The sequence below is a fragment of the Vigna unguiculata genome, chromosome 10 (assembly GCF_037176805.1).
Source record: "Vigna unguiculata cultivar grain cowpea cultivar isolate G323 ecotype 2 chromosome 10, ASM3717680v1, whole genome shotgun sequence".
Classification (NCBI taxonomy): domain Eukaryota; kingdom Viridiplantae; phylum Streptophyta; class Magnoliopsida; order Fabales; family Fabaceae; genus Vigna; species Vigna unguiculata.
The window spans coordinates 44699740-44724288 of record NC_140801.1 but is presented as its reverse complement, the minus strand read 5'-3'; the positions used below and the strand labels follow the sequence as shown (position 1 = coordinate 44724288).

Genomic DNA, 24549 nt, shown 5'->3' with positions numbered 1-24549 from the left:
ATATATATATATATATATATATATATATATATATATATATATATATATATATATATATATATATAAGGGTGCTATAATTTCTCATCTATTGAAGGAATGACAACTACACAGATTTTCTCACAGAGATAGTAATGCCTAAATTACAGCTAACACAATATTTGATTACATAATATTTGCTAATAGAATATTTGATATATCTTAACATCATATGATTGTAATTACTTAGAAACAAGTAACTACATACTTAGAAATGAGTAACTACATGTGTACGAAGAAATCATGACATCAATGCTTTCACGACAAGGGGTTCTTTCTTTTATATGGTTATCGTGATTCATGAAAGATATGTAGAGAAAGGGTAACTAGTATTAGATCTAAAGGAATGGTGACTTTTAATGTAACTTCAAGTGAAATTGCTTCTTTGTTACTTTTGGTGGAAAAACACCACATTCTACATTTTGCATGCATACCCCACTTTAATAAAGGGTTAAATATGTTTTTGATCCCTCAAGTTTCAGCGAAATTTGGAATTAGTCCCTCATCAAAACCTTTGACCAATTTAGTCATTCATCTTTCAAAATGCATGAATTTAGTCCTTATAACCAAATTTTGTTAAGTTTATCTGACGTATCAAGCGCATTTCATAATAGTATTTAAATTATTTACACTATTTGACACATTTTTGTTTCAATGTTAACTTAAATACTATCATGAAATGTGCTTGAAACGTCAGATAAATTTAACAAAATTTGGTTAAAAGGACTAAATTCACGCATTTTGAAAGATGAAAGACTAAATTGGTATAAAGTTTTGATGAGGGACTAATTTCAAAATTCACTGAAACTTGAGGGACCAAAAACATATTTAACCCTTTAATAAATTAGGAATCAAGTTGCAATCATACGAGTCCATGTATGGAAAGTCTTCCTTATAGAGGGTGAAATAAATGTGTCTCATTGAGAACAACAATACAAAAATGGGTACTCGTGGTTAACTTGAGGGGGAAGCATCATATAAGGATAAAGACCCACAAATCCATTATTTTAAGGTTTTGGGTTAAAGGTAGTATCAAATCTAATGTGTGGGTTAAACTCATGTCTTGTTGGTGTTGTATCTCCCAACATCTTCCCTCGAAAGACATCAATAATTAGAGACTAATTTAGAATCAATAATAATAAGTTACTAACTAATCTTTATAGCTAATATTTTAGAATCTATAGTTTACAAATCAATTATAATTTTTATTAATAATGTATATATTAAAATGTATATTAAACATGATAAATTTTGCATTTATAAATAAAAAAATACAAAAACATGGATCTAAGTCCGCCTATAACAAATTTGTTTGAATATTTTTTATTATCTTCTTTAATTTTCCCTTATTTAAAGATAAGAATGTTATGATAAAAGGAAAGTGACATCTAAGATGTAAAGTGAGTATAAGAATGATAGTTTTTTTATATTAAAGAAGAGTAGTTGGAGATAAGATAGTTATTTTAACCGTTTATGCAACCAAGCCAATTGTTTCATCCTAATTGATTAGCAAAAGCAAGCCTACTCCAAATACATTATTACAGGAGGAATGGAGGACAATGATTTTTGTATACATCAAATCAAATAACATCGAACCTGCAACCCCAAAGCATTTAAATAAAAATAATTTCGAATACAAGAAACTAAATGTGAAATTTTTTAGCTCTGGGGAAAAACCATGTTTTAAACTTTCCCCTGTATGCTTTTCTTCTGGCATTCAATGTCAATGTTTGACTCATCTTCTTCAAGGTAACATTCCTCCTTGCTCAACGAAACATACTCCACCTTTTCACCGTATATTCTAACCAAAACCAAGTAGAAACACATAGCGAAAATGGTGATTCCAATCAATAGCCAACTGAACTGAATGTTCACCAAAGCAACAGCACGATGACGAGCCTTATCGTCACTGCATGTGACCTTATATTCTTTAACGTGCGTGACGCACCCTTTGGATTGAAACCCTGGCGTATAAAGCAGAAACCCTGTAACTATAAGCCACACACCGAGGAAAACTATGTTCACGGAACGAACAAAGCCGAGCAAGAAGCTCTTAGGGTAGCCAATTCCCATGAGGGTGGTGATAATGGAAACAAGAATCAGAAGTTGCAAGAAGTAGTGGTATTGGTTTTCTGGTCCAATGTGATTTGAGGAGTGAAAGTGGATGAGGAGGTATTCTTGGGAAAAAGCTAAGGCTCCTAAGAGATGAGTTAACTCGTGTTGAGCTTTAGAGCATTTTGCATCAAGAACTAGGGCAAAGAAGGCATAGACCAAGAAGGACATGGCCATGGAGGAGTGTTCAAAGTTGTGGAGATGGTTGGTGGGAATGGTTCCATCAGGGTCAAATGGTTGGTGATGAACTGGAGAAATGAAAAGCTCCAAGGAGATGAAGATTGTGCTGCATGCCATCACAAAGTAGAGTTCTAAATATCTTGATTTTGTGGTGGGAAACCATAGGGTTGATGTGAAGGATTTGGAACTAAGTGCATGGAGCTTCACGTTGTTGAAGAGATGCCACAAACCAACTACAACAAAGCCAAAGCCAAAAACTTGATGTCCCTCCAACATAGTGTCTGTTTAGGTCAACACAAAAGACAAAGTTTAGGTTACATTATCTGGGTGAAATTACTAAGGAAAATGATTTTTTTTTTATTATCAATGATTGAATTATTCATCATTGAAAACAATAACAAAAATTTAGTTTTTTTTTTCTTATTTAAAATTAAAAATATATGATTGATTTCATTAAAATTAATGACATCTAATGAGTTTTCTAGAAAAAAATAAAATTTGAACACAAGGTAAAAGAGGTTATGAGTTCAGCTCCTCCGTCCAATAATATTTGAAATATATAAAGTTGGTTTGATGAGTTTAAAAGAAAGTACTTCCCTTTCCAACATTTACCGCAACTAAAATTTATATAGGAAAAATGGTGTATGATTTCAAGAACTTGTTATTAATTTTACTAATGTTACTTTGAGAGTAAAACTATACTTTTAACTTTGTTTTCACTAAAATATAAACATACTTACTTGGTAGGAGTTTTAATTAGCTGAAGTTCTTGCAGCAAGTAACTGAAGGAAAATGAAAAGAAGTAGTGAGTTCATATTCTAAGAAATGAAAACTAAATAATTAAGAAGCACTAACACAATAATGAGATGATCCTTTTATAGAGAGCTCTTATTGTGAAGGGTACACGACCTAAAACCTCCTTGCACAAGGCAAAAGGTTGGTGTGGTGAGTGACTTATAAGGCAAAAGGGTTGGCATTTTACGCCAAGCAAAGTTATAGGGCCAACTAAAAGTAGGGTTGTTAAGTTGCTTTTACATTAATATAATTGTATGATAATATAAACAACTATACCATTATGAAAAGTTGGGGTGTTATAAAGTGCTTTTCCTTAATTTAAATGTTAATTGTACCATTCTCGAAGTTGGGGTTGTTAAACTAAGGTGCTTTTCCATTAACAATATTGTTAAAAAAAATTCAGGCTTTGCACGTGGAAAAAATTCCTCCTAATTTAACTGCAAATATTTGTTTTACATAATATTTTTTTTTCACTTGTTATATTTTCCTTTGTTTTCTATTGATGTATTTGTTAATCTATGTACTATATCAACCGATCTCTTAATATTTTACATTTTTTAATTATACATTACCTTAGAAGTCATCAAAAATATTTATTTATTTTTTGGTCGGCACAAAACAGATAATTTCTTTATAAGTACAAAATAATGGTTACAGAATAACAGTAATATGATTTGATTCATGAACACACAAAACCTTAAAGTAATTGGTAAAAAGAGTGTAAATTAATATTACGTATTGTCATTTTTTTTCCAACTTCTATGGATAAAAAAATTATAATAGTATTCTTATTGATTCATTTCCACCACGAAATTTATATTGGTGCGCGTATAAGTAATGGCAATATCACGTCACTTGGGATGAGAGTCACTAAAAGTTTTTACGTCAAAAAGAGTCGTTGAAGGTGTGAAAGTTAGAAAGTAAAAGAGACAAAATAAAGGTCACGTGAGAAAATGAAAAAGACTTACAATGACAAAGGAATTTATCAATTTCAACATGTTTTTGTCAAAGAAAAATAATACTTTTGCATCTAAAAAAAATATGGGTTAAATATATTTTTTTTTCTTTAATTCTTAGTAAAAATTAAAATTAACCTCTCTTCGAAATCTTAGTTCAATTTAGTCCCTTAATTTTAAAAATACATAAATTTAGTCATTTTAACCAAATTTTGTTAAATTTATTTAACATTTCAAACAAGTTTCATGATAGCATTTGAGTTTTACTCTGTTTCACACATTTCCGTTTTAATATTAGTTGAGAAACACGTTTAAAAGACCAAATAAGTTTAATAAAATTTGGTTAAAATGATCAAAATTCACACATTGTAAAAGGTAAAAAACTAAAATGGTCAAAAATTTCAAAGAATGACTAATTATAATTTTTACTCAAAGCTAAGGGACCAAAAACATATTTAACCCAAAAAATATATAGTCGCTCACTTTAATAATATTAGAATTTTAAAATTAAAAAATAAAATATATAATTAAAATATTATTATTTTTAATTATTAAGTCAATCTTTTCTTTTGGTAAAAGATTACCACCTTTTGTTCAATCATGTTTAATGAAATTACAAACAACATTACAAGTAACTATATTGTCCCAATATAGTCTAATAGAGTGCGTGAATGTGTATTCAATATTTTGCAAGATAAATCTTATTCATAAAATCTCACAAATTCTACGTCCCAACACTATTATTTTTCTTTTGCAAATAATAATTCTTTTTAAGGTGTTGACTATAAATCAAAATATACATAATTGTAAGGTTTTGATCATGTGTGTGCTAAGTATTTCAATTTTGCTATATAAGTATTTATATCCCAATAAATTATCCCTGCAAATAGTTTGATTACTAGTTCCATTAGCTTCAAAACATTAGTGAAGCTCATAATTTGGTTACCTCGTTTTTTTTTTTTTTATTTCATTAAGCACAATAAACAATTCAAGTTTAATCTTCATCAAAAGAAAGAAATCAATGAAATCCACCTAAAGTTTGAATTTTATATGAACTTCACATATCAAAATGTATCACTATAAAAGCTTGAGGCATGGTGTTTAAAATTAATGGAAATTAAGTTTTAGACATTTTTTTCATAATCACAAATATCATAATGAAAGAAACATCATGTTTTCTAAATAAACCACGACATACCTTTTTAAATCCCAAATGAGGTATGGCCAAGTGCCAATGTCATAGCTAGATTTTTTTTTTCCTCTTGAAGTTATCAACAGTAAAAAAAACATTTTATTGATTATTAGACTTTTTATTATTGTAACGAAGATTTTTTATACTGATTAAAAAACTTTCTATAACAATTTTAAAATCTGTATAAATATAGTTGGTATAAAAAAGTTTTCATTTTTTATATCGATTAGAGAACCAATAAGAGTCTATAATCTATATCAATTTTGGTTATAATCAGCACAGAAAGTGTCACTTATGCCTTCATGCTTGTTTAATTAATTTGAATTAAGTTTGGATTACTATTTTAAATTTTATCGAGAAGATTTATATTTTTTGTTTCATTTTTTCTAACTTCTAAATTTTTAAACTTTCACTTTAATATTTTTCTTTTAACATTTCAATTTGGTGATGCAAATGAGCTCGAGTATCTATTGGGTACAAGCGCTTTGAGAAAGAATCGGTAGAGGATTAGGAAGAACGACAACAAAGAGATCAATAGTTTAATTTTTTTATGAGTATAGTTTTAAATTCTAAATTCAATTTTTTATATTTAGAACATTGTGTATTTTTTTCCAATATTATGTATTTTTTTTCAACATTATGTATTTTCTTTATTTATATTTACATTGTAATAGTTAATATTTTATCAAATCATTAAGAAAATTAATTTTGGTTAATATTTGTGTACTTTACAAATTTATATATTTTGTTTATTTTTTATTGTAAAAATAATTTCATTAAATTAATAAATTATAAATGTAGGTAGGTAATAATAAATAAAAGAGGTTTTAAACTTTCACAAAATAATAGTCACTAATAAAAGAGGTTAAAACCCTCCATAAAATAACCTCCGCAATATAAATATAATTTAGATACTAGGGGTTGCTCAAAACCTCCACAAATAATTTGTGACAAGTTTAACTGTGAAGGTTCAAAAAATCTCTGCAAATTAATTTGTAGAGGGTGAAAACCCCTGCAAATTGAAAAAAAAAAAAAACTCCACTAAAAATTATTTTTTTTGTAGTGATTTGTGTATCAGTTTGGTTAATAAAAAAAATAGAAAAATAGATTATTTACATTTGGAATGAGGAAAGTATAATTAGAAGCTGAGTCGTATACACTTAGAATGAATGAAAGTTTTAATGAGTTAATTGAAGCAAATTTAGTTAACAAAAATTATACTTTGACTCCTATTTTTGTTACTCTTATCATTTACTTTTTGACATAGTTTAGTGTGACCATTAATTCTTTCAAAAAAAAAGATAATAGTATAATAATCAATAATTCACATTAAGTCATACGTCAGGGATTAAATGGTGAAAGTCAAAAAATGGAAATCATAATATTATTGTTCTTTAGTTAATTCATAGTCTCTGATTATAGATTATAAAAATAATCAATGAAAAATTCAATTACAAAAAAGGTAGAAGATCAAACTGTCCTTTTATTTTTATTTACTTTTATATGTTTTTCTTTTATATTTTTAAAACCCCTTTTTTCTCTTTATTGTTTACATTTCTAACCCTTTCTACAAACTACAATAAATATTGTTCTAAGCGAAGTTCTTGTATCGAATCGTCTATAGATATTATCCTTTTTACATTAACATCTATTTGATAGTTATAATGATAACTAATCAAACATTACTACTCTTCTATCATGTTTACACTTTATGGATGGTTTTACTTTTGTTTATATTTAATTTTTTTTTTACTGAAACATTCTTGTCTTTTTCCCTTCTTTCCACTCTTTTCCTTAAGTTTCTTCTAAAAATCATTATAAATATCAAAATAATTTATAAGAAAAAAATTCTTTCAAAAGTGACACTGAAAAAGTTTAAAACAAATTATAACATCAAAAAGAAATAGCAAAGACCAACTCCACAACAAGACACTTGATAGGACAAACACATTGTTAAACAAAAAAAAAACTCGAATTAAACTAGAATTAAGACACTTACTTAAGCTAAATTAGGTCATATATATATATATATATATATATATATATATATATATATATATATATAACTTACTGCAAACAGTAAATGTTTTATTTTTCATTTTCTTTTGCATTTGTTCTCTTTTACGTTTTCTTCTTTTTTTTTCCCACAAAAATTCTACTTCATCAAATTGACATGAAAATATAAATTTTATTAACAAGTTGTTGATGCCAAATGATGATGATGACGAAACAAGTTTAATTGAGTTTGATTTAAATATTCTCTCTCCAATTACTGGGGTTGGTTTACATTGCGTAGTAGAGTTTATTTTTCAACAAGTGGTTTAATTTGGTGACCTATTCAAAATCAAGTGTCATATAATTTGTAATTTGTAGCCCCTTAAACAATTATATCATCATTAGAACTATTACAAACCTTATTAGGATCATTCATAGGTATTATACCAAAGTAGTAGTTGCTTCAATAATATTAAATTCTTTATTTATTTCAGCAATAATAATTGGTGGCATCATCTTATTATTCTTCTTTTAAGGACCACAACTATGATCCTACTATTATGGATATATCCGACTATCAAAACAACGATTATTAACCTAATAATTTCATTGCAATGATGCACTGAAAAAATGTTGAAACTAATGTATTCGTGTCAAGGTTGTATATAACACAAATAGGTTTGTGTTTTGAATATGTATTCCTGCTATAGTCAATAATTAAAAAACTCAAAAATAGGTAATGAATACAAGAAACAGAAAATGTCACAGCTTTGAATACATTTTTAAATTTCTTTAGTATTGATAACTTACAAAGAATATATCAATTGAGAGCATTTTAGATACATTTTTTTTTAATTTCAATTCTGTATTTTATTTTAATTTAGATATCTTTCTCATATCTCATAAATGGTTCAAAAATGTCAATTTCTAATTATTTTTTGGATACCATGTGTTGTGCACACATCGAATCTTTCCTTTAATAACACATGTTCAAACAAATACGGAAGAAAATATGTCATTTATAGTTAATGTAGTTGGATTACTAAAATTGTTGATGATATTTCATTTATTTGGAACTTATCATGAACTACTTGGTGATATTGACCATTTTTAATGATTTCTCACTTGTGGAAGTTGATTATTATTATTATTATGGATACACATTTAACATTTTTCATCGTTATAGTGACGATGAGATAAATTAAATTTTTGAAAAATTCTTTGCAATTCATGAATATCAACACTAAATGGCGTTCTTATGCACGTGACTATTTGAGTAAAGTCCAAATTTTTAAAGGCTTTTGTTTTGAATGATGTATGGTGGAAAAAATTGAATAAGCTTTGATTGAGCTTATACATGCTTAGAGTTGGTGATAACTTTGAATCTTAGGTAAGTTTATCCTATGAATACTTATTTCTTTTTTTTAATAATTTTTTTTTTGTAAATAGTTAGAAAACTACTGTTTTTTATAATGTAATTTTTTTTTCTCGATCTATATTTATACATATTATTGTGAATAATGGCTTTAAGAGACTTCAAATAAGACTACATGAGAATAGATATATTTTTAGGGAAAGGAATAGAATATTGCTTAATAATATTTGAATAGTTGGAATATTTAATTAATTTGTTTGTCAAGTTATATATATTTATATTTTAATCTTTAACTATTATCTTTATAAGAATATTTTGAGAATTTGGTGAATACTTTGATTTCACTGTTATAAAACAATAACTTAAGTCAATTTATTCTTATTATAATGCAATAAATATATGAAATAAATTGCAAAAAATATATATTTGTAAGTGAATTAACCCACTAACCCGTGGTAGATCGGATCGATTGTAATTTCTAACTCATCAAAAAGTGAGACAGGTTAAATCACTTTGACATCCCATCACATAAAGGAAGATGGAAAAATTGTTTGGAGACATGTAATCAAATGGAGTTTAAGTATTGATAACTTATCTTCATTGAGTTTAGGCAATAAGATTCATTCTAGAAGGTATGATACTATCAGTGTATTTAGATTATTGTTTGAACACTCAAAAGTCACTTAAAGAACAAAGTCACGTTCATTTGTTTGACAATTTTTTTTTTGAAGTTTCATTGTTTATTAAATAGATTCAAAGTTTGGTTTCATTCAGATAAACACTCTTGATATTTTTTTTTTGTTGGATGATGTTTCAATTTAATTCAACCAAATTTAATTTTTTCAAGAGTAATTCAAACATACTCTATGTCATCAAAGATTCTGAATTATACATTCTAGAATGTAAAATAAAAAAAATATTTTAAATTGTACAATCTAAAATATAAAATAAAAATTATATTTTGAATTGTGTAATTTAGATATAACTTTTTTTTTATTTCAAATTGTGAAAATTCGAAATATAATTTTTTACATTCTGAATTATGCTTTCCGAAATATTTTTGAATTATATTATTCAGATTTCGAAAAAGATGGGATAAAATAGGAATTTTAAAAATATATGAAGGTGCAAGAAGAAATTATGGAAGTATAAAAAGAAATGTCTAAAAAATAGAGACCCATCAAAACTTGAGATTCTCACCAAAACTAAGGAAGTATTTTAAGTCATAACTGACATACTCAATTGAACATTAAACATTAATAGTTAAGGTGACAAATTTAATTTAATTCTAATTTCAATGAAATGTGAATTTCATAATTCTAATATATATTATATTAATGTCTTAGTATATTTATCCATTCATATCTTATATCAAAAGCTAGCTCGAATATCTTAATTACATAAATTAATGCACATTTAATCTTATATTAATGTAAATCTGCGGATCTTATCTTTCAATCATATTTTATTTTAATGTGCAAGGAAACAAAACATTTTTTTAAGAAAATTTGAGAAAAAATTATGATTAATTATAATATAAATAACACACATTTGTTGTGTATTAAAAGAAATGTATAAGAAGAATTTTTTCCTGAAAAAAAAAAATAGTGAAAAGCAAAAGGGTAAAATAGGATACATAATAAAGGCGCCATCGAGCTAACCGTTGGTTTCTCAAAATTCCATGTTTGACTGGGCAAAACCACACAGACAGAAACGGAAAATACTTATAGCCTCTCCGTTAGTTATAGTCGCTTTGCCAAATCCCAATTCCACCCTCACTCTCGCGCCCAATTCGCCTTCTCTTTCTTTCTCCCTCTCATTTTTTTTTTTTTTTCATTCCCGAGCTTCGATCAAGTCTCAACGTCACTTCACGCTGCGTTCATCGGCGCCGAGGTATCCATTTCTTACCATTCTTTTTTTCTTGAATCTCACGTCACCGAAACAATTCCGATTTCTTCACCGCGATCATTTTTTTTTGCCTTCGTGTAATGTATGCATGAGAGTGTTTCCGTTTTTGATGCGATGAAACTATCTCTGCTGTGTTGATTTGCTCTCGCAATGTGTGAGGGATTCGAGCTGATTTCAGATAATGTGAGTGAATAATCATAACCAGCTAGCGAGTTTCAAGTAGTGTAGGTGATTGAGAACGCATTTCTTAGTTACTAAGTTAAGCCGGCACTTTTTAACGGTTTTATTTTGACGAAATTTTGTGGTGGTGTTTGTTTTTAGTTTTGTAATTTAATGTTTATCGATTGCAAGTATTATACTATATATTTTTCTAATCTCTTGATATCGGTTATTGGTTTCCTTGTCTAATTTAAACTTTTTGATTGGATAATTTTTTAGTTGTGTTATTTTCAGGTGGATTGCTGGTTTAGTTATTTGAATGAGTATTTATTAGCTTCTTTGGTGATAGTATAATGGAGGAAGAGGAAGAACCAAAAGAGACAAAAATATCTGATAATGGATTGCATGGTCATAGAGTGAATAGTTTAAAATATTCGTCTGGGGTGTACTCAACAGAGGGTAATCTTTACCCAGTTCCTGACATGTCGCATGATCGTCTTATTTCTAGCCCTGGGTCAGAGGGGCATTTTGGTCACACCGACAAGGAGTATCCTCCATCAGTTAATTTTGGTTCGCCTACATATTCTTCTGTTAGTTCTCCACAAAAGTCTTGGGAAAAAAATGCAGGGCAAAATTCGTCTGCAGAATTATTGCATTTAATTGATTCTGCTATAATGGGGAAACCTGAAGGTATGGAGAAACTGAAGAATATTGCAAGCGGAGTAGAGAGTTTTGGGAATGGTGAAGAAATGGACAGCGTGTCTTTCTTAATAGTAGATTCACTTCTTGCAACAATGGGCGGTGTCGAAAGTTTTGAAGAGGACGGTGATAATCCTCCTAGTGTAATGCTGAACTCTCGGGCAGCTATTGTGTCAGGTGAACTGATTCCCTGGCTTCCTTACGTTGGTGATTCTGATGTTGTCATGTCACCTAGGACACGAATGGTAAGGGGACTTCTTGCTATATTAAGGGCGTGCACCAGAAACAGAGCAATGTGCTCAATGGCTGGTCTTTTAGGAGTACTGTTGAGAACAGCAGAAAAAATTTTCACTGTAGACGTTGGCTTAAATGGGCAAATAAGGTGGGATGGAACTCCGTTGTGCCGCTGCATACAATACTTGGCTGGGCATTCTCTTACTGTTAGTGATCTTCGTAGATGGTTTCAAGTCATTCCAAGAACACTCACCACAATTTGGGCTTCACGCTTGATGCTTGCATTGGAAAAAGCAATCAGTGAAAAGGAATCTAGTGGACCAGCTTGCACTTTTGAGTTTGATGGGGAAAGTTCTGGTTTGCTGGGTCCAGGTGAGGGTCGCTGGCCATTTATCCACGGGTATGCATTTGCAACATGGATCTACATTGAATCATTTGCTGACGCACTAAATACAGCAACAGTTGCCGCTGCAATTGCTGCGGCTGCATTTGCTAAATCAGGTAAGTCATCAGCTATGTCAGCTGCTGCAGCAGCTAGTGCTCTTGCTGGTGAAGGTACGGCACACATGCCACGTTTATTCAGTTTTTTATCTGCTGATAATCAGGGTATAGAGGCTTACTTTCATGCTCAGTTTTTGGTTGTTGAAATTGGTTGTGGAAAGGCAAAGAAATCTGCTTTACATTTTACTTATGCATTTAGACCACAATGCTGGTACTTCATTGGTCTTGAACATACAAGCAAAACTGGTATCCTTGGGAATGCAGAAAATGAAATTAGATTGTATGTAGATGGGTCTTTACACGAAGTTCGTCCTTTTGAGTTCCCCAGGATTTCCAAACCCCTTGCATTTTGCTGCATAGGAACTAACCCTCCTCCTACTATGGCTGGTTTGCAACGGCGACGCCGTCAGTGCCCGTTGTTTGCGGAGATGGGGCCTGTGTACATCTTCAAGGAACCAATTGGCCCTGAAAGGATGGCACGCTTGGCTACTAGAGGAGGGGATGTAGTACCTTCTTTTGGCAATGGAGCAGGACTACCATGGCTTGCAACAAATGCCCATGTGCAGAGCAAGGCAGACGAAAGTGTTCTTTTGGATGCAGAAATTGGAGATTTCATTCACCTACTCTATCATCCTAGTTTGCTCAGTGGGCGTTTCTGTCCAGATGCTTCACCTTCTGGTGCTGCAGGTCAGATAATTTCTGGGTGTTGATTTTACGGTAATATATAAAATTTTCTGCTACTGCTTAAGTATGTTATTTTTTATGAAAAAAACGCTTGATAAATAATCTAATTGTTATTAATAGGATATTAAATGCTCAACTATAAGTTATTAAAAGGTTCCAGACGTGGTAATGTTTCTCTTTTGCCATCTCTCAATCTTAAAGATGTCCTTTATGTTTCAAACCTTTCTAATAATCTTATTTCCGTTCAAAAACTTACTTGTGATCTAAAGTGTTCTCTAACCTTATTTTCCACCCCTGACCTAAAGTGTACTTATACCATCTCAAAGTTAGAAGAAAATAATTTCTCTCTATTCAGCCACATTATATACATGTATTAATTGGATAATTTAGGAAGCAAACACATCCTATTCTATGAAACAAATGCTTGAGATTGCGGGATTGATACGCTAGTGATATAACCAAAGTATAGAATTAAATCCGATAGAAATAAAATCTAAAAGTTCCTAAAATATTCCGAGAGACTAAAATCTTAAACTTCCTAAAATATCTCGAGAGGGAAGGACTAGAAACATTGACGAACATAATTGAAGAATTAAGACTATTAACAAAATTTCTAGGGACTAAATAGGAGAGGTGAGAATTGGTTGTTGTAAGTAGGAGATGGAACCAAAAAATAGGGATTTTCTACAGCTATGGATTTTCAAGCTCATGATGAAAGGTGTGATATTTCTGAAATGCTAAATTTATGGAAGTGTGATATTTTTCATTGATTTTTCTTTTGGAAGGCCAAACATATTTTTCATTGATTTAAATGAATTGGATGCATTGTATTATATGATACATAGCTCAGATACATGATACCGATAATAAACCTAACTGGAGATGATATAACTGTCTAACAAGTGAGTGGGAAAGAAGGATATATAACAATTTAGGTCATGAATGGGAAATGGGAAAGAAGGTTATCAAACTAGAAGGGTTGTATTGTTTTAAGAACTTGGGAATTAAAGATAGTATGAGTACACAAATAGGACCTCTAGTCTCCAATCTTGCACTACTTTTGAGATCTCTCAAATTTGGCTTCTCTACCGGCATCTAAGGCATCCTTCCTTTTCTGTTTTAAAGTCCATGTTCCCTTCCTTATTGCAAAGAGTCTGTTTAGTAATTTAAATGCGAGGTGTTTCAACTTGCAAAATACCATCATACCACATATCATTCCAATAATATAAAGAGTGTCCATTCTTTTGATTTAATTGACTTTGACATTTGGGGGCCTACACCAAACAATGTATATCTGGTGCTAAATGATTTGTCATGTTTATTGTTGATTGTACTTGTGTTACATGGATTTTCCTCATGAAAGAAAAATCTGAAGTTTTTACTTTATATGTCGAATTCTTCCATATGGTAAAAATACAAGTTGAAAAGTTAACCAAACATTTACGTTCTGATAATGAGAGGGAATATATAAATAATGACATGTCTAAATTCCTTTCCAAAAATGGTGTTTTCATGAATTTACTTGTGTGGATACACTACAACAAAATGACATTACTAAAAGAAAAAATAGGCATCTTTTTGAGGTGATACAGACACTTCTTTTCCAAATGTATGTCCCTAAATATTATTGGGAGAGACTGTCGTTACTACTGTCTATCTTATCAAGCGTTCCCCTTCGAGTCCTAGATGGTCTAAGCCACATTGGGTTCATGTCTTCCTTCTTTCCATCTATTCGTTTTCTTTCTTGTCTTCATAGTCAGGTGTTTGGATGTGTTGTGTTTGTCCATATTCATAATCAGTTCTGTGGAAGGTTAGATCCTAGAGCTATTAAATGCATACCCTTTGTTTATGCATCTAATAAAAAGGGATATCGTTGTTACCATCCTCCAAGTCAAAAGTTTTTTTTTATCTCCATGGATATCACTCTTTTAATGAAACTAAATCTTTTTACAAACGTCCTCAGTTTCAGGGCGAGAGTTGTTTTGAAGCTAGGTCTTCTAAATGTCTTGAGACATCTTTTGTCCCTTTCTTACAAGAACCATCTCATACTACTTTTGGTACCCTTGATACTTCTCCCGGCACATCTCGTATGGATATCTCTGAAGTTGCTCCTAACAAAGGCGTCTTTGTTTCCGATTTAAGGTCAACTTCAGAAATTAGTCATGTTTCTAAAGTTGCTCCTAATAAGGGCATCTTTGTTCCCGAGTCACGGGCAGTTCCAAAAATTAATCATCCAGAGAATATCTTCTGTATACAATGCAAGAGGAGACAAAAGCATCCTAACCCGATCCAAGAACACCACCAATCATCTAACTTGGGTGTAAGTGCTCCTTCTTCTAACACCCTTGAACCTTTAAAAAATTCCTTGAATTTTAATTGTTGACTTGACCAAGAGGACTTTCCCATTGGTTTGAGAAAAGCAACTCAGTCGTGTACCAAGTATCCTATTTCTCATTTTATGACTAGTAAAAACCCATCTATGTTGCCCTAGAGTTTCCTTTCTGCCATTTACGTAATTAGAGTCCCTACTTCAGTTCAAGAAGTATCGAAGGATGAGAATTGGGTTGATGCCATGAATGAAGAGATGATTGCGTTAGAGAAGAATCAACATGGGAAATTCTTAATAGACCACAAGATAAAAGGACAATAGGAAGCAAATGGTTTTATAATGTAAAATATAAATATGATGGCACATTGGAACGTTACAAAGCAAGGTTTTTTGCTTAAGGATTTACTGAAACTTATAGTGTCGATTATGAGGGGACATTTGATCCAGTGGCAAAAATGAACACCTTTAGAATTATTCTCTCATTAGCAACTTATTTGGTTTGAGAATTCCAACAACTTGATGTGAAAAATGCTTTCTTTCATGGACAATTAGAGGAAGAAGTCTACATGAACATTCCTCTAGATTTTAGGCCTATTGAAGAAGGGAATAAAGTATGTAGGTAGAAAAAAGCCTTGTACAGACTCATGCAATCACCTCGTGCTTGGTTTGGTAGACTCACTCAAGTTATGATCTCCATGGAGTATCAACAAAAGTCAAGGAGAGGGTACCCTATTCATCAAACATTCCTTAAAAGGAGAACTTACTCTACTCTTGGTCTATGTTGATGATATGATTATTGCAGAAGATGATGAACATGAGAAACAAATCTTGAAAGAAAAGGTTGCTGCTCAATTTGAAATGAAGGATATAGGAAAATGAAGTACTTCCTAGGGATAGAAGTATCTTACTCAAAGAAAGAAATCTTTATCTCCCAAAGAAAGTATGTTCTTAATCTTCTCATAGAAAGAGTTAAGATTGACTATAAGACCAATGAAGTTCCTATAGGACAAAATCATGGAATTGAGAGTGATAAAGGTAGTTCTACTGTGAATAAAGGCTAATATCAAAGACTTGTTGAGAAGCTCATTTACTTAGCTCACACCAAACTTGACATAGTCTATGTTGTGAGTGTAGTTAGTCGGTTCATGCATGATCCTAGGAAGACACATTTACAAGTTGTAAAGAAAATCCTTCAATATTTGAAGAAAAGTTTAGGAAGGGGATTATTGTTCAAGAGGAGTGAAAAAATAAGAATGGAAGTGTATCCTGATGTAGATTATCCAGGGTCTATATATAGTTGTTTTTAGTATAAAAAGTGAACATTAACACTTCTAAGAAAACCATTTTATTGGAAGATAATGTAATTTCATATTTATTTAGAGAACCATGCCCATGAAAATACAGAATATTCTACCATGCAATATTATTTGAGTCATCGAGTAAGTAACATTGTAGATTTCTTTTGTGTAACTTATGCTTAGCTGGCCAGGCATGATATAACTGTTTCTTGTGCTTGATTAGCTGAATTCAGTTTCTTTATCCGTTATGTGGTCTGATTTACGAATTAACTACAGATTAGTAGGTGTTACAATTTAGTCTCTTTCTTTCTATTCTCTTCCCTTTCTCATTATTTTTAGTTTTAGTGTAGACGAATCCCCATGAGGTCGCCGGTTCTTTCCATCTCTCGTCAGTTCTTAATTTTGACATCACTGATTATTTGTAGGATATTCCATGGCTTGTTCTTAGGAAGTCCAACAACAACAACAGCCAAGTCTTTTTGAACAGTTACATGGATTAAATGACGTCCCAATATCATGTCATAAATCATGTCTATAGACAAAGTATCGGTATTTAAATCCTTCTAAGAAAACAACTTTGTGTACAATATTTTAGCATTTAAAATACAGATCATTAAGTTTAGTGAAATAATTACATGTATTTCAGACCATGATAAAATTTCTTTTATCAAGGTATGTAAAATATGCACTGCTGTACTTGTTATGGTTGGTTCCTTTATTGTGATTCAGGAGTGCTTCGACGCCCAGCAGAGGTTCTAGGGCAAGTCCATGTTGCTACACGAATTCGACCTGTGGATGCTTTGTGGGCATTGGCTTACGGTGGTCCATTATCTTTGCTTCCCTTAGCAATTAGCAATGTACACGAGGATACTCTAGAACCACGGAAGGGGAATATTTCTGTGTCTGAAGCCACTTCATGTCTTGCTGGTCCAATATTTCGAATTATATCAATGGCCATCCAATATCCGAGGAACAATGAGGAGTTGGCTCGTTGCAAAGGACCTGAGATTCTTTCGAAGATTTTAAACCACCTTCTCGAAACCCTGGCCTCACTTTGTGAAGGAACATATGATGGTGTAGGTGATGAGGAACTTGTTGTTGCAGTTGTCTCACTTTGTCTATCTCAAAATATCAACCATACTCTCAAAGTGCGTCTCTTCACCACACTGTTGCTGGATTTAAAAATTTGGAGTTTATGTAGTTATGGCATACAAAAGAAGCTTCTATCATCACTTGCCGACATGGTTTTCACTGAGTCGGTAGCGATGCGAGAGGCCAATGCCATTCAAATGCTTCTTGATGGCTGTAGAAGAAGCTATTGGACTGTTCCAGAAAAGGATTCAGTAAATAACTTTTATCTAACTGGATCAACAAGACCGATTGGTGAGGTCAATGCTTTGGTTGACGAGCTCTTAGTGGTAATTGAGCTTCTAATAGTGGCAGCATCTCCTACATTGGCATCAGATGATGTTCGATGTTTACTTGGGTTCATAATTGACTGTCGACAACCTGGTCAGGTAAGAAATATGTTAATATGAAGCTCGCAACATCTTATAATTCATGTTTCTTATAATAAAATATTCTGATGTCACGATTCTGCAGTTCGTGTCATATAATACAGAAATACTGTACTATAAAATAACATCCTTTTAGGCCATTCTTGTTGAGGTTATCCGTATTCCGAAAGGCTTTCCTAGTTTATTTCATGCTTCCGATGGGTTCTTCTTATAGTTTTTACCTTTGGTTTTATGTTTTAAGATATTTTAGTAACTTTTTTTATACTCTGTTTTCATTTTTGCTTTCTATTTTTAAAACTTTATGCAGAAAAAGCAACTTATAGATTATTTTTTTAAATATTTATTTATTTCAAAGATAGTTTGTGACTTTATGAAAAGAAAACGATCTTTGTTATTATTGATTGATCAAAATTACACTGGACTTGGCAGAAATTGGGTGCAGAAATCTTACCAAACCTTGATTAGTTGTTCTGTCATAAGTATGAGAGAAGTCTTTAGTCGTTCTGTCAATAGAGCCATCTACCATTTACTTGATGGTAAAACTTGAAGAGGATCAATATCAACAAGAGAAGATTTTTATTTAATTCAATAGCATAAAAGAGAATATCACCATGTATATACAGGAAGACCAATCTCGAAAGTAAATATTAGAAAGAAATTTCTAGAATCTTTTACAGCTTCTAAGCTTTTAACAGTACATTTAATATCCTAATGTAGCTCATAAACTATATTATTTTCTGAACGATTTTTCTTTAATAAAGTGTTATGTATTTGTGTGGGATTGGTCATGTACCATAGCTTGGAAATCTTGTATTTATTTCTTATTAGTCCATGTTCAGTTAATAAAGAAATCACACAATATCTTTCTAGAAGCCTAATGATGAGGAAGAGGGAGAATATTCTCCTATCATTACAAAATCATCAAAAATCTGCATTCTTTCCCCTTCAAGTGTGAAGTGGTTCCCACTCAAATCCAAAATGCTCTGCTTTTCCACTTCGAAGCAAAATTAGGGGTGTGGTGAGTACACTCCCTTGGGCTAAATTCCTCCTTGGCCTCCATTTCTCTAGAAGGTGACAACCTCAAAAAGGGAAGTGCCACTAGCAACCCTAGAAAACACAAGAAACAAACATGGGTCTCTTTATTCAAGACAAAAACTAAACAAACTTGAAGAAAGGTGAAGAAACCTCCCTCCTAATCATGCTTATTTTCCCTAAGCACTTTCCTCTATCTTTGGTAGGGGCCAGGTGCTCATTAATTAATGTGGGTGGAGCCGAACATTACTTGGACATAAAAACTAAATGTTCAAAAGATTTATAGACATACTCAAGGACTATAATGTGCAAGGCCGATGTATGATTTTCTGGTGGACTCAAACCGTGAATTTTTGTTATAGCTAAAAGAAAGTGTTCATTAGCATCACTATGCTATGAAAACAATCCCAACTAGGTTCACACAACATTACAACATTAACCATTTGCAGCATACTTAGATATTATTAAAAGAGAGAAAAACATATATAAGATGAGGGATTTGAACCAAACCCATTAACAAAATCTAAACAAACCTATTAAAAGGTAAATGATATTGTCCTTGAAGAGACCAATACTAATAAAAGAAGGCATAACATCCCACCAACTATTAAAATGATATTTAATACCTTGTGCTCCAAGTAAGTCAAAACATCTTTTACCCTCTTTACATATATGTGAAACTTTCCTCAAGAGCCATACAATTTAACCATCCATTCAAAAGTCTCTAAGGAACAACAATAAATGTTGTAAATGCATGAACGAGACTGAGAGTGGTACTATCACTTTCAATCCACACCGTTAGAGTGAATACTTAGTTATATTTTGCATGTAGTGTGTTATAGTTGTTAGCAATTACTATTATTATGGACTAGACTTTAAGTCTAACTCAACCTTACAAAACTGGCTTTTAAGGTGAGGTTTGTACCCATTATATATTGTAAATTGACCTTATCTCTAGTCAATGTGGGCTTCCAACACACTCCCTCACGTCAAGACATTAATGGGTGGTCCGCTAGTGGGTGAAACAATAGATCCAACAAACAACAAACTTTGCTAGGATAGGCTCTAACATGGTTCTGATACCATGTTACATTTGTTAGCAAGTTGTCCTAAAGTATGAGATGAAGTGGGTCCTAAATGTTAGGTTTTACAGAGGGGGTTTCACCGGGGAGAACAACACCAATGAGACCTGAGCCCAACCACATAAGATACTGACACCACTCTCAACCCAAAACCTTAAGGCAATGGGTTTATGGGCCTTGATCCTTATATGGTGCTCTACTTTCTCAATTCTGGTCAATGTGGGACTTAGACTCACACTTGGATTCCTAACATTCTCCCCCTCAAGGGTGAGTCCCTTCAACCACATTGGTACACTCCCCTTCCAGCGGAAGCATTCCCAACCACACGAGTACCCCTTCTCGTACCCCTTCTCGTACCGCCGTTCATCTTAACGGGACACGCTTACCTGGAACCCTTGCCAGGAAGACTTTCGATACAGGGACCATACTGTACTCGTCTGAGCCGGTTTCAACCATTGGCTCTGATACCACTTGTTCGGTTTTACAGAGGGGGTTTCACCGGGGAGAACAACACCAATGAGACCTGAGCCCAACCACATAAGACATTGACACCACTCTCAAGCTTTGGGTTGAGAGTGGTGTCAGTATCTTATGTGGTTGGGCTCAGGTCTCATTGGTGTTGTTCTCCCCGGTGAAACCCCCTCTGTAAAACCTAACAAGTGGTATCAGAGCCGATGGTTAATACCGGCTCAGACGAGTGCAGTACCAGTATGGTCCTAGTATCGAAAGTCTTCCTGGCAAGAGTCCCAGGTAAGGGTTCCAGGTAAGCGTGTCCCGTTAAGAAAAAACGGCGGTACAGAAAAGGGCAGAATAGGAGTACTCGTGGTTGGGAAGTCCCACATTGACCAGAATTGAGAAAGTAGAGCACCATATAAGGATAAAGACCCATAAACCCATTGCCTTAAGGTTTTGGGTTGAGAGTGGTATCAATGTCTTATGTGGTTGGGCTCAGGTCTCATTGGTGTTGTTCTCCCCGGTGAAACCCCCTCTGTAAAACTTAACACTAAATCAGGTGGTTGCGAGGAAGCAACTTGGGCAATTGCAGCAGATCGAAAAGGACGACCATGTAAGACATAACACCTGTCAATTTGTGACCAAGCTTGTGACAATGTTCATACTTATGACGTCCTTTGCTTGGCTTGGGAAGGCAATTGCAATCATACACAGATAATATTCTTATAGTTTTTAATTTTGTTTAGTTATTGTATCTTGTTTTTATTACTAGCATCTCCCTAGAATACTTTGTTCTTGTTTCCAAAATTATCCAACAAATGGATGTATATATATATATATATACATATATATATATATATACATATATGTATATATGTATATATGTATGTATATATGTATATATATATATATGTATATGTATATACATATATATGTATACATATATATATATATGTATATACATACATATATGTATATACATACATATATATATATATACATATATATATATATATATATATATATGTATGTATTTATATACATATATGTATATATGTATACATATATATATGTATATATGTATATATATATATGTATATACATACATATATATATATACATACATATATATATATATATATATATATATAGATGTATACATATATACATATATATATATATATACATATATACATATATATATGTATGTATATATATATGTATATATGTATATATGTATATACATACATATATATATATACATACATATATATATATATATATATATATATATATATATATATATATATATATATATATATATCGGATGTATCCAATGAGAAATAATAAGAAGAAAGAAATCATCTCCTTTTAAACTTGAGAATTAATTACAATGATTATAAAGGAGATGAGAAAGTAGTGCTATGGCATCTCCCCTTCAACTAGAGCTTCTAACTTGCTCCACGCTTTTACAATTTATATGGGAGGATTGACTCCAACAGTTGTGTTTGGGATATTTGACACTTCTACTGTAATTGCCCGAAGACTAAACCCTATTTTCTGTATAACATTGTATTCTCTGAATGTACTTTATGAGACATTAACTAGTAAAATACCTTACATTGTTGCATAACTAAATTAGCAGAAACTCAGGGTTATTGATATTTTATATTCTGCTTTGTCTGAACACAAGTAATCCACATCTTCTCTTTGTGGTTATTACTAATCTCAAGCTTAGTGGCTTATTTGGAAATCTGAACAATCTAAACCAAATTTGTTATGCTTTGGTTTAATTTATAAAATATCCGTTATCAAAATTAAAAGAAATTTTACTTTTTATTTACTTTATTTTCCAGATTGCTAGGGTGTTACATCTCTTCTACAGGTTGGTTGTGCAGCCTAACACAGCTAGAGCTCACTCATTTGCAAAAGCATTCCTAGCATGTGGTGGGATAGAAACTCTTCTTGTTCTGCTCCAAAGGGAAGTTAAAGCTGGAGAAAGTGATGCTCTCGAATCGGTGGCAAAGAATCCTGAATTTAAAAAAAATGACAATGATGGTAGCAGTGAAATCGCAGAAACATATCAGGATGATGAAGGTTCTCAATCTGCTGATAGTTGCAGTAATATTGGTCCTAGTTCTCCTGATGTGTATATTGAAGAGATGTCACGTACCTCAGAAACTCCATCTGTCAAGAATTTGGGAGGCATAAGTCTATCCATCAGTGCTGACAGTGCTAGGAAAAATGTTTATAATGCTGATAAAAGTGATGGCATTGTTGTTGGGATTGTTGGTATCTTGGGTGCTTTAATGGTTTCTGGGCATCTGGGGCATGGTTCCCGCTCTGGTCTTGATACAGCAAGCAACCTATTGGGTGTTGGACTGCAAGATGGTGGAAGTACGATGTTTGAAGATAAGGTTTCTTTTCTTTTTTACGCCTTACAAAAGGCATTCCAGGCAGCACCGGGTAGGCTGATGACAAACAATGTCTATATAGCTTTATTGACTGCCTCGGTATGACATACTCTCTCTACCTTATCCCTAGTCCCTAGTCGATGCCAAATGTAGGATACTATTAGTGACAGTTAATTATATACCAGTATAAAAAGGGAAAATATTGTGTTTATTGAAATTGACATGTTTTATTTAGTATAAGCTTATTTTCTTTGGCCATTATAATCTTATAGATTTTCTTTCTTTCTAGGTGTGTAAATGTATGTTATTTCTTTCAATATGAGAAAAAATTATAATTCTTCCAACTCAATTCTGTATGATATAGCTCTTACATTCTTTGCTTTGTATGTGTACTATCCATGTTATTTGCATTGTATGACACTTTGAGATAAAATGTGCAAAATCTATTTAAGATTTTGTTGAAAGAGAGATAGATGCAAGAGATGTTGAAACTGTGTACACGTTACATGATTGCAAGAAATACATAGTAATTGCGATTACTACAGATAATTATAGGGAATTTTATGAGTATACATGATGTGATATGTTTTAATCAGATTCTAATAAATTGATTCTAATTAGATATGCCTATAATGATGTCAAAACTGTGACTCTTATTTTATTGTACAACTTTCGTAAAACTGCATTTTTGGGTGTATGTACCCCTAGCTTAAGGGTTGAGTGTTATAGGACAGTACTTTTCCTACATAAATGTATGTGTGTATATATAATATACATCAACTGAGCACAATAAACCACTGCTTTTATTATCACATCTTAATTCAAGTTGGCATCAAGAGACCCTACCTTAAAGCCAGTTTTGTGAGGTTAGGTTAAGCTTAAAATCCACTTTCTAAGATAGTATGAGAGCTTATCCTAGAAAGTTTTGTTGGGTCTATTTATTCACTTGCTTTTGGATCGCTATAAGACTACCCATAAATATTTATATCCAGTCCTTGGTGAGAGTAGATTGATTAGAGATATGATCAAATTATAATTTATAAATAGGTGTAAACTTCAACTTGCTAGCCAGTTTTGTGAAACTGAGTTAGACTCGTGAAAAATTTTGTAGGCTGTAAGCAATAATTAAGAAATTATTTTTCTTGATACAAAAAAGAAACAATAATTGCTATTTAATGAAAAATAAGATCCAAATAAAAGGAAATAAGTCTCCTGAAATAAAGGAAACAAATCTCCATAACTAAAGACTAAACAAATCTACCAAATAAACTCCAAATCCCAATCCCTTAAGTTTAGGAATTTCTTGCAAACAAATATATATTTATTATTTAGCCAATTTGTATTTATTGTATAGTAAATGTGCAATATTTACAGTCATATTTCAACATGCCGTCTCAAGTTGAGGAATAAATATCCTCCATTTTCAGCTTGGTTATGAGATTATTGAAGTATAAGGATTGCATCCTTTTGTCAGCACATCACATGTTGGTTGGACGGAATGTCTGACATGCATTCGAAACTTTCTTCTAATTTTCCCTTAATGATGTGTTTATCTATTTCAGCATGTTTTGTCCTATTATTCTGAATGGGATATGTGC

The 24549-nt window shown here is 31.9% G+C and overlaps 2 protein-coding genes and 1 long non-coding RNA gene across 4 annotated transcripts in view; 1 reads left to right on the top strand and 2 right to left on the bottom strand.

Annotated features, from left to right (window-relative positions):
- Nucleotides 1-1432: 1432 nt before the first annotated feature.
- Nucleotides 1433-3296, bottom strand: LOC114166183 (uncharacterized). Its single transcript, XM_028050864.2, has 3 exons — nt 3184-3296; nt 3069-3110; nt 1433-2609 (listed from the first exon to the last, which is right to left on the bottom strand). The coding sequence occupies exon 3, from the start codon at nt 2602-2604 to the stop codon at nt 1720-1722; it is 885 nt and encodes a 294-aa protein (XP_027906665.2). The 5' UTR covers nt 2605-2609; nt 3069-3110; nt 3184-3296; the 3' UTR covers nt 1433-1719.
- A 7100-nt stretch (nt 3297-10396) lies between these two features.
- The window catches only part of LOC114166355 (BEACH domain-containing protein C2-like), a 60499-nt gene continuing 46346 nt past the window's right edge, over nt 10397-24549 (top strand). The window contains exons 1-4 of the mRNA XM_085667617.1: nt 10397-10534; nt 11003-12829; nt 17183-17970; nt 22394-23050. Coding sequence (XP_085523743.1) covers nt 11062-12829; nt 17183-17970; nt 22394-23050 — 3213 coding nt within the window. The 5' untranslated portion in view covers nt 10397-10534; nt 11003-11061. The remainder of the gene's footprint in view (nt 10535-11002; nt 12830-17182; nt 17971-22393; nt 23051-24549) is intronic.
- Nucleotides 16957-22850, bottom strand: LOC146883306 (uncharacterized). Of its 2 annotated transcripts, none has more exons than XR_014985026.1 (4): nt 22711-22850; nt 22371-22568; nt 18422-19077; nt 16957-17962 (listed from the first exon to the last, which is right to left on the bottom strand). It is a non-coding gene; the product is annotated as an uncharacterized LOC146883306 (long non-coding RNA). The 2 variants fall into 2 exon arrangements; XR_014985027.1 differs by having other exon boundaries at nt 22382-22568.

Bases quoted from the DNA above. Each gene is read 5' to 3' on its own strand.
- LOC114166183 (XM_028050864.2), bottom strand. From the start codon at position 2,604: ATGTTGGAGGGACATCAAGTTTTTGGCTTTGGCTTTGTTGTAGTTGGT.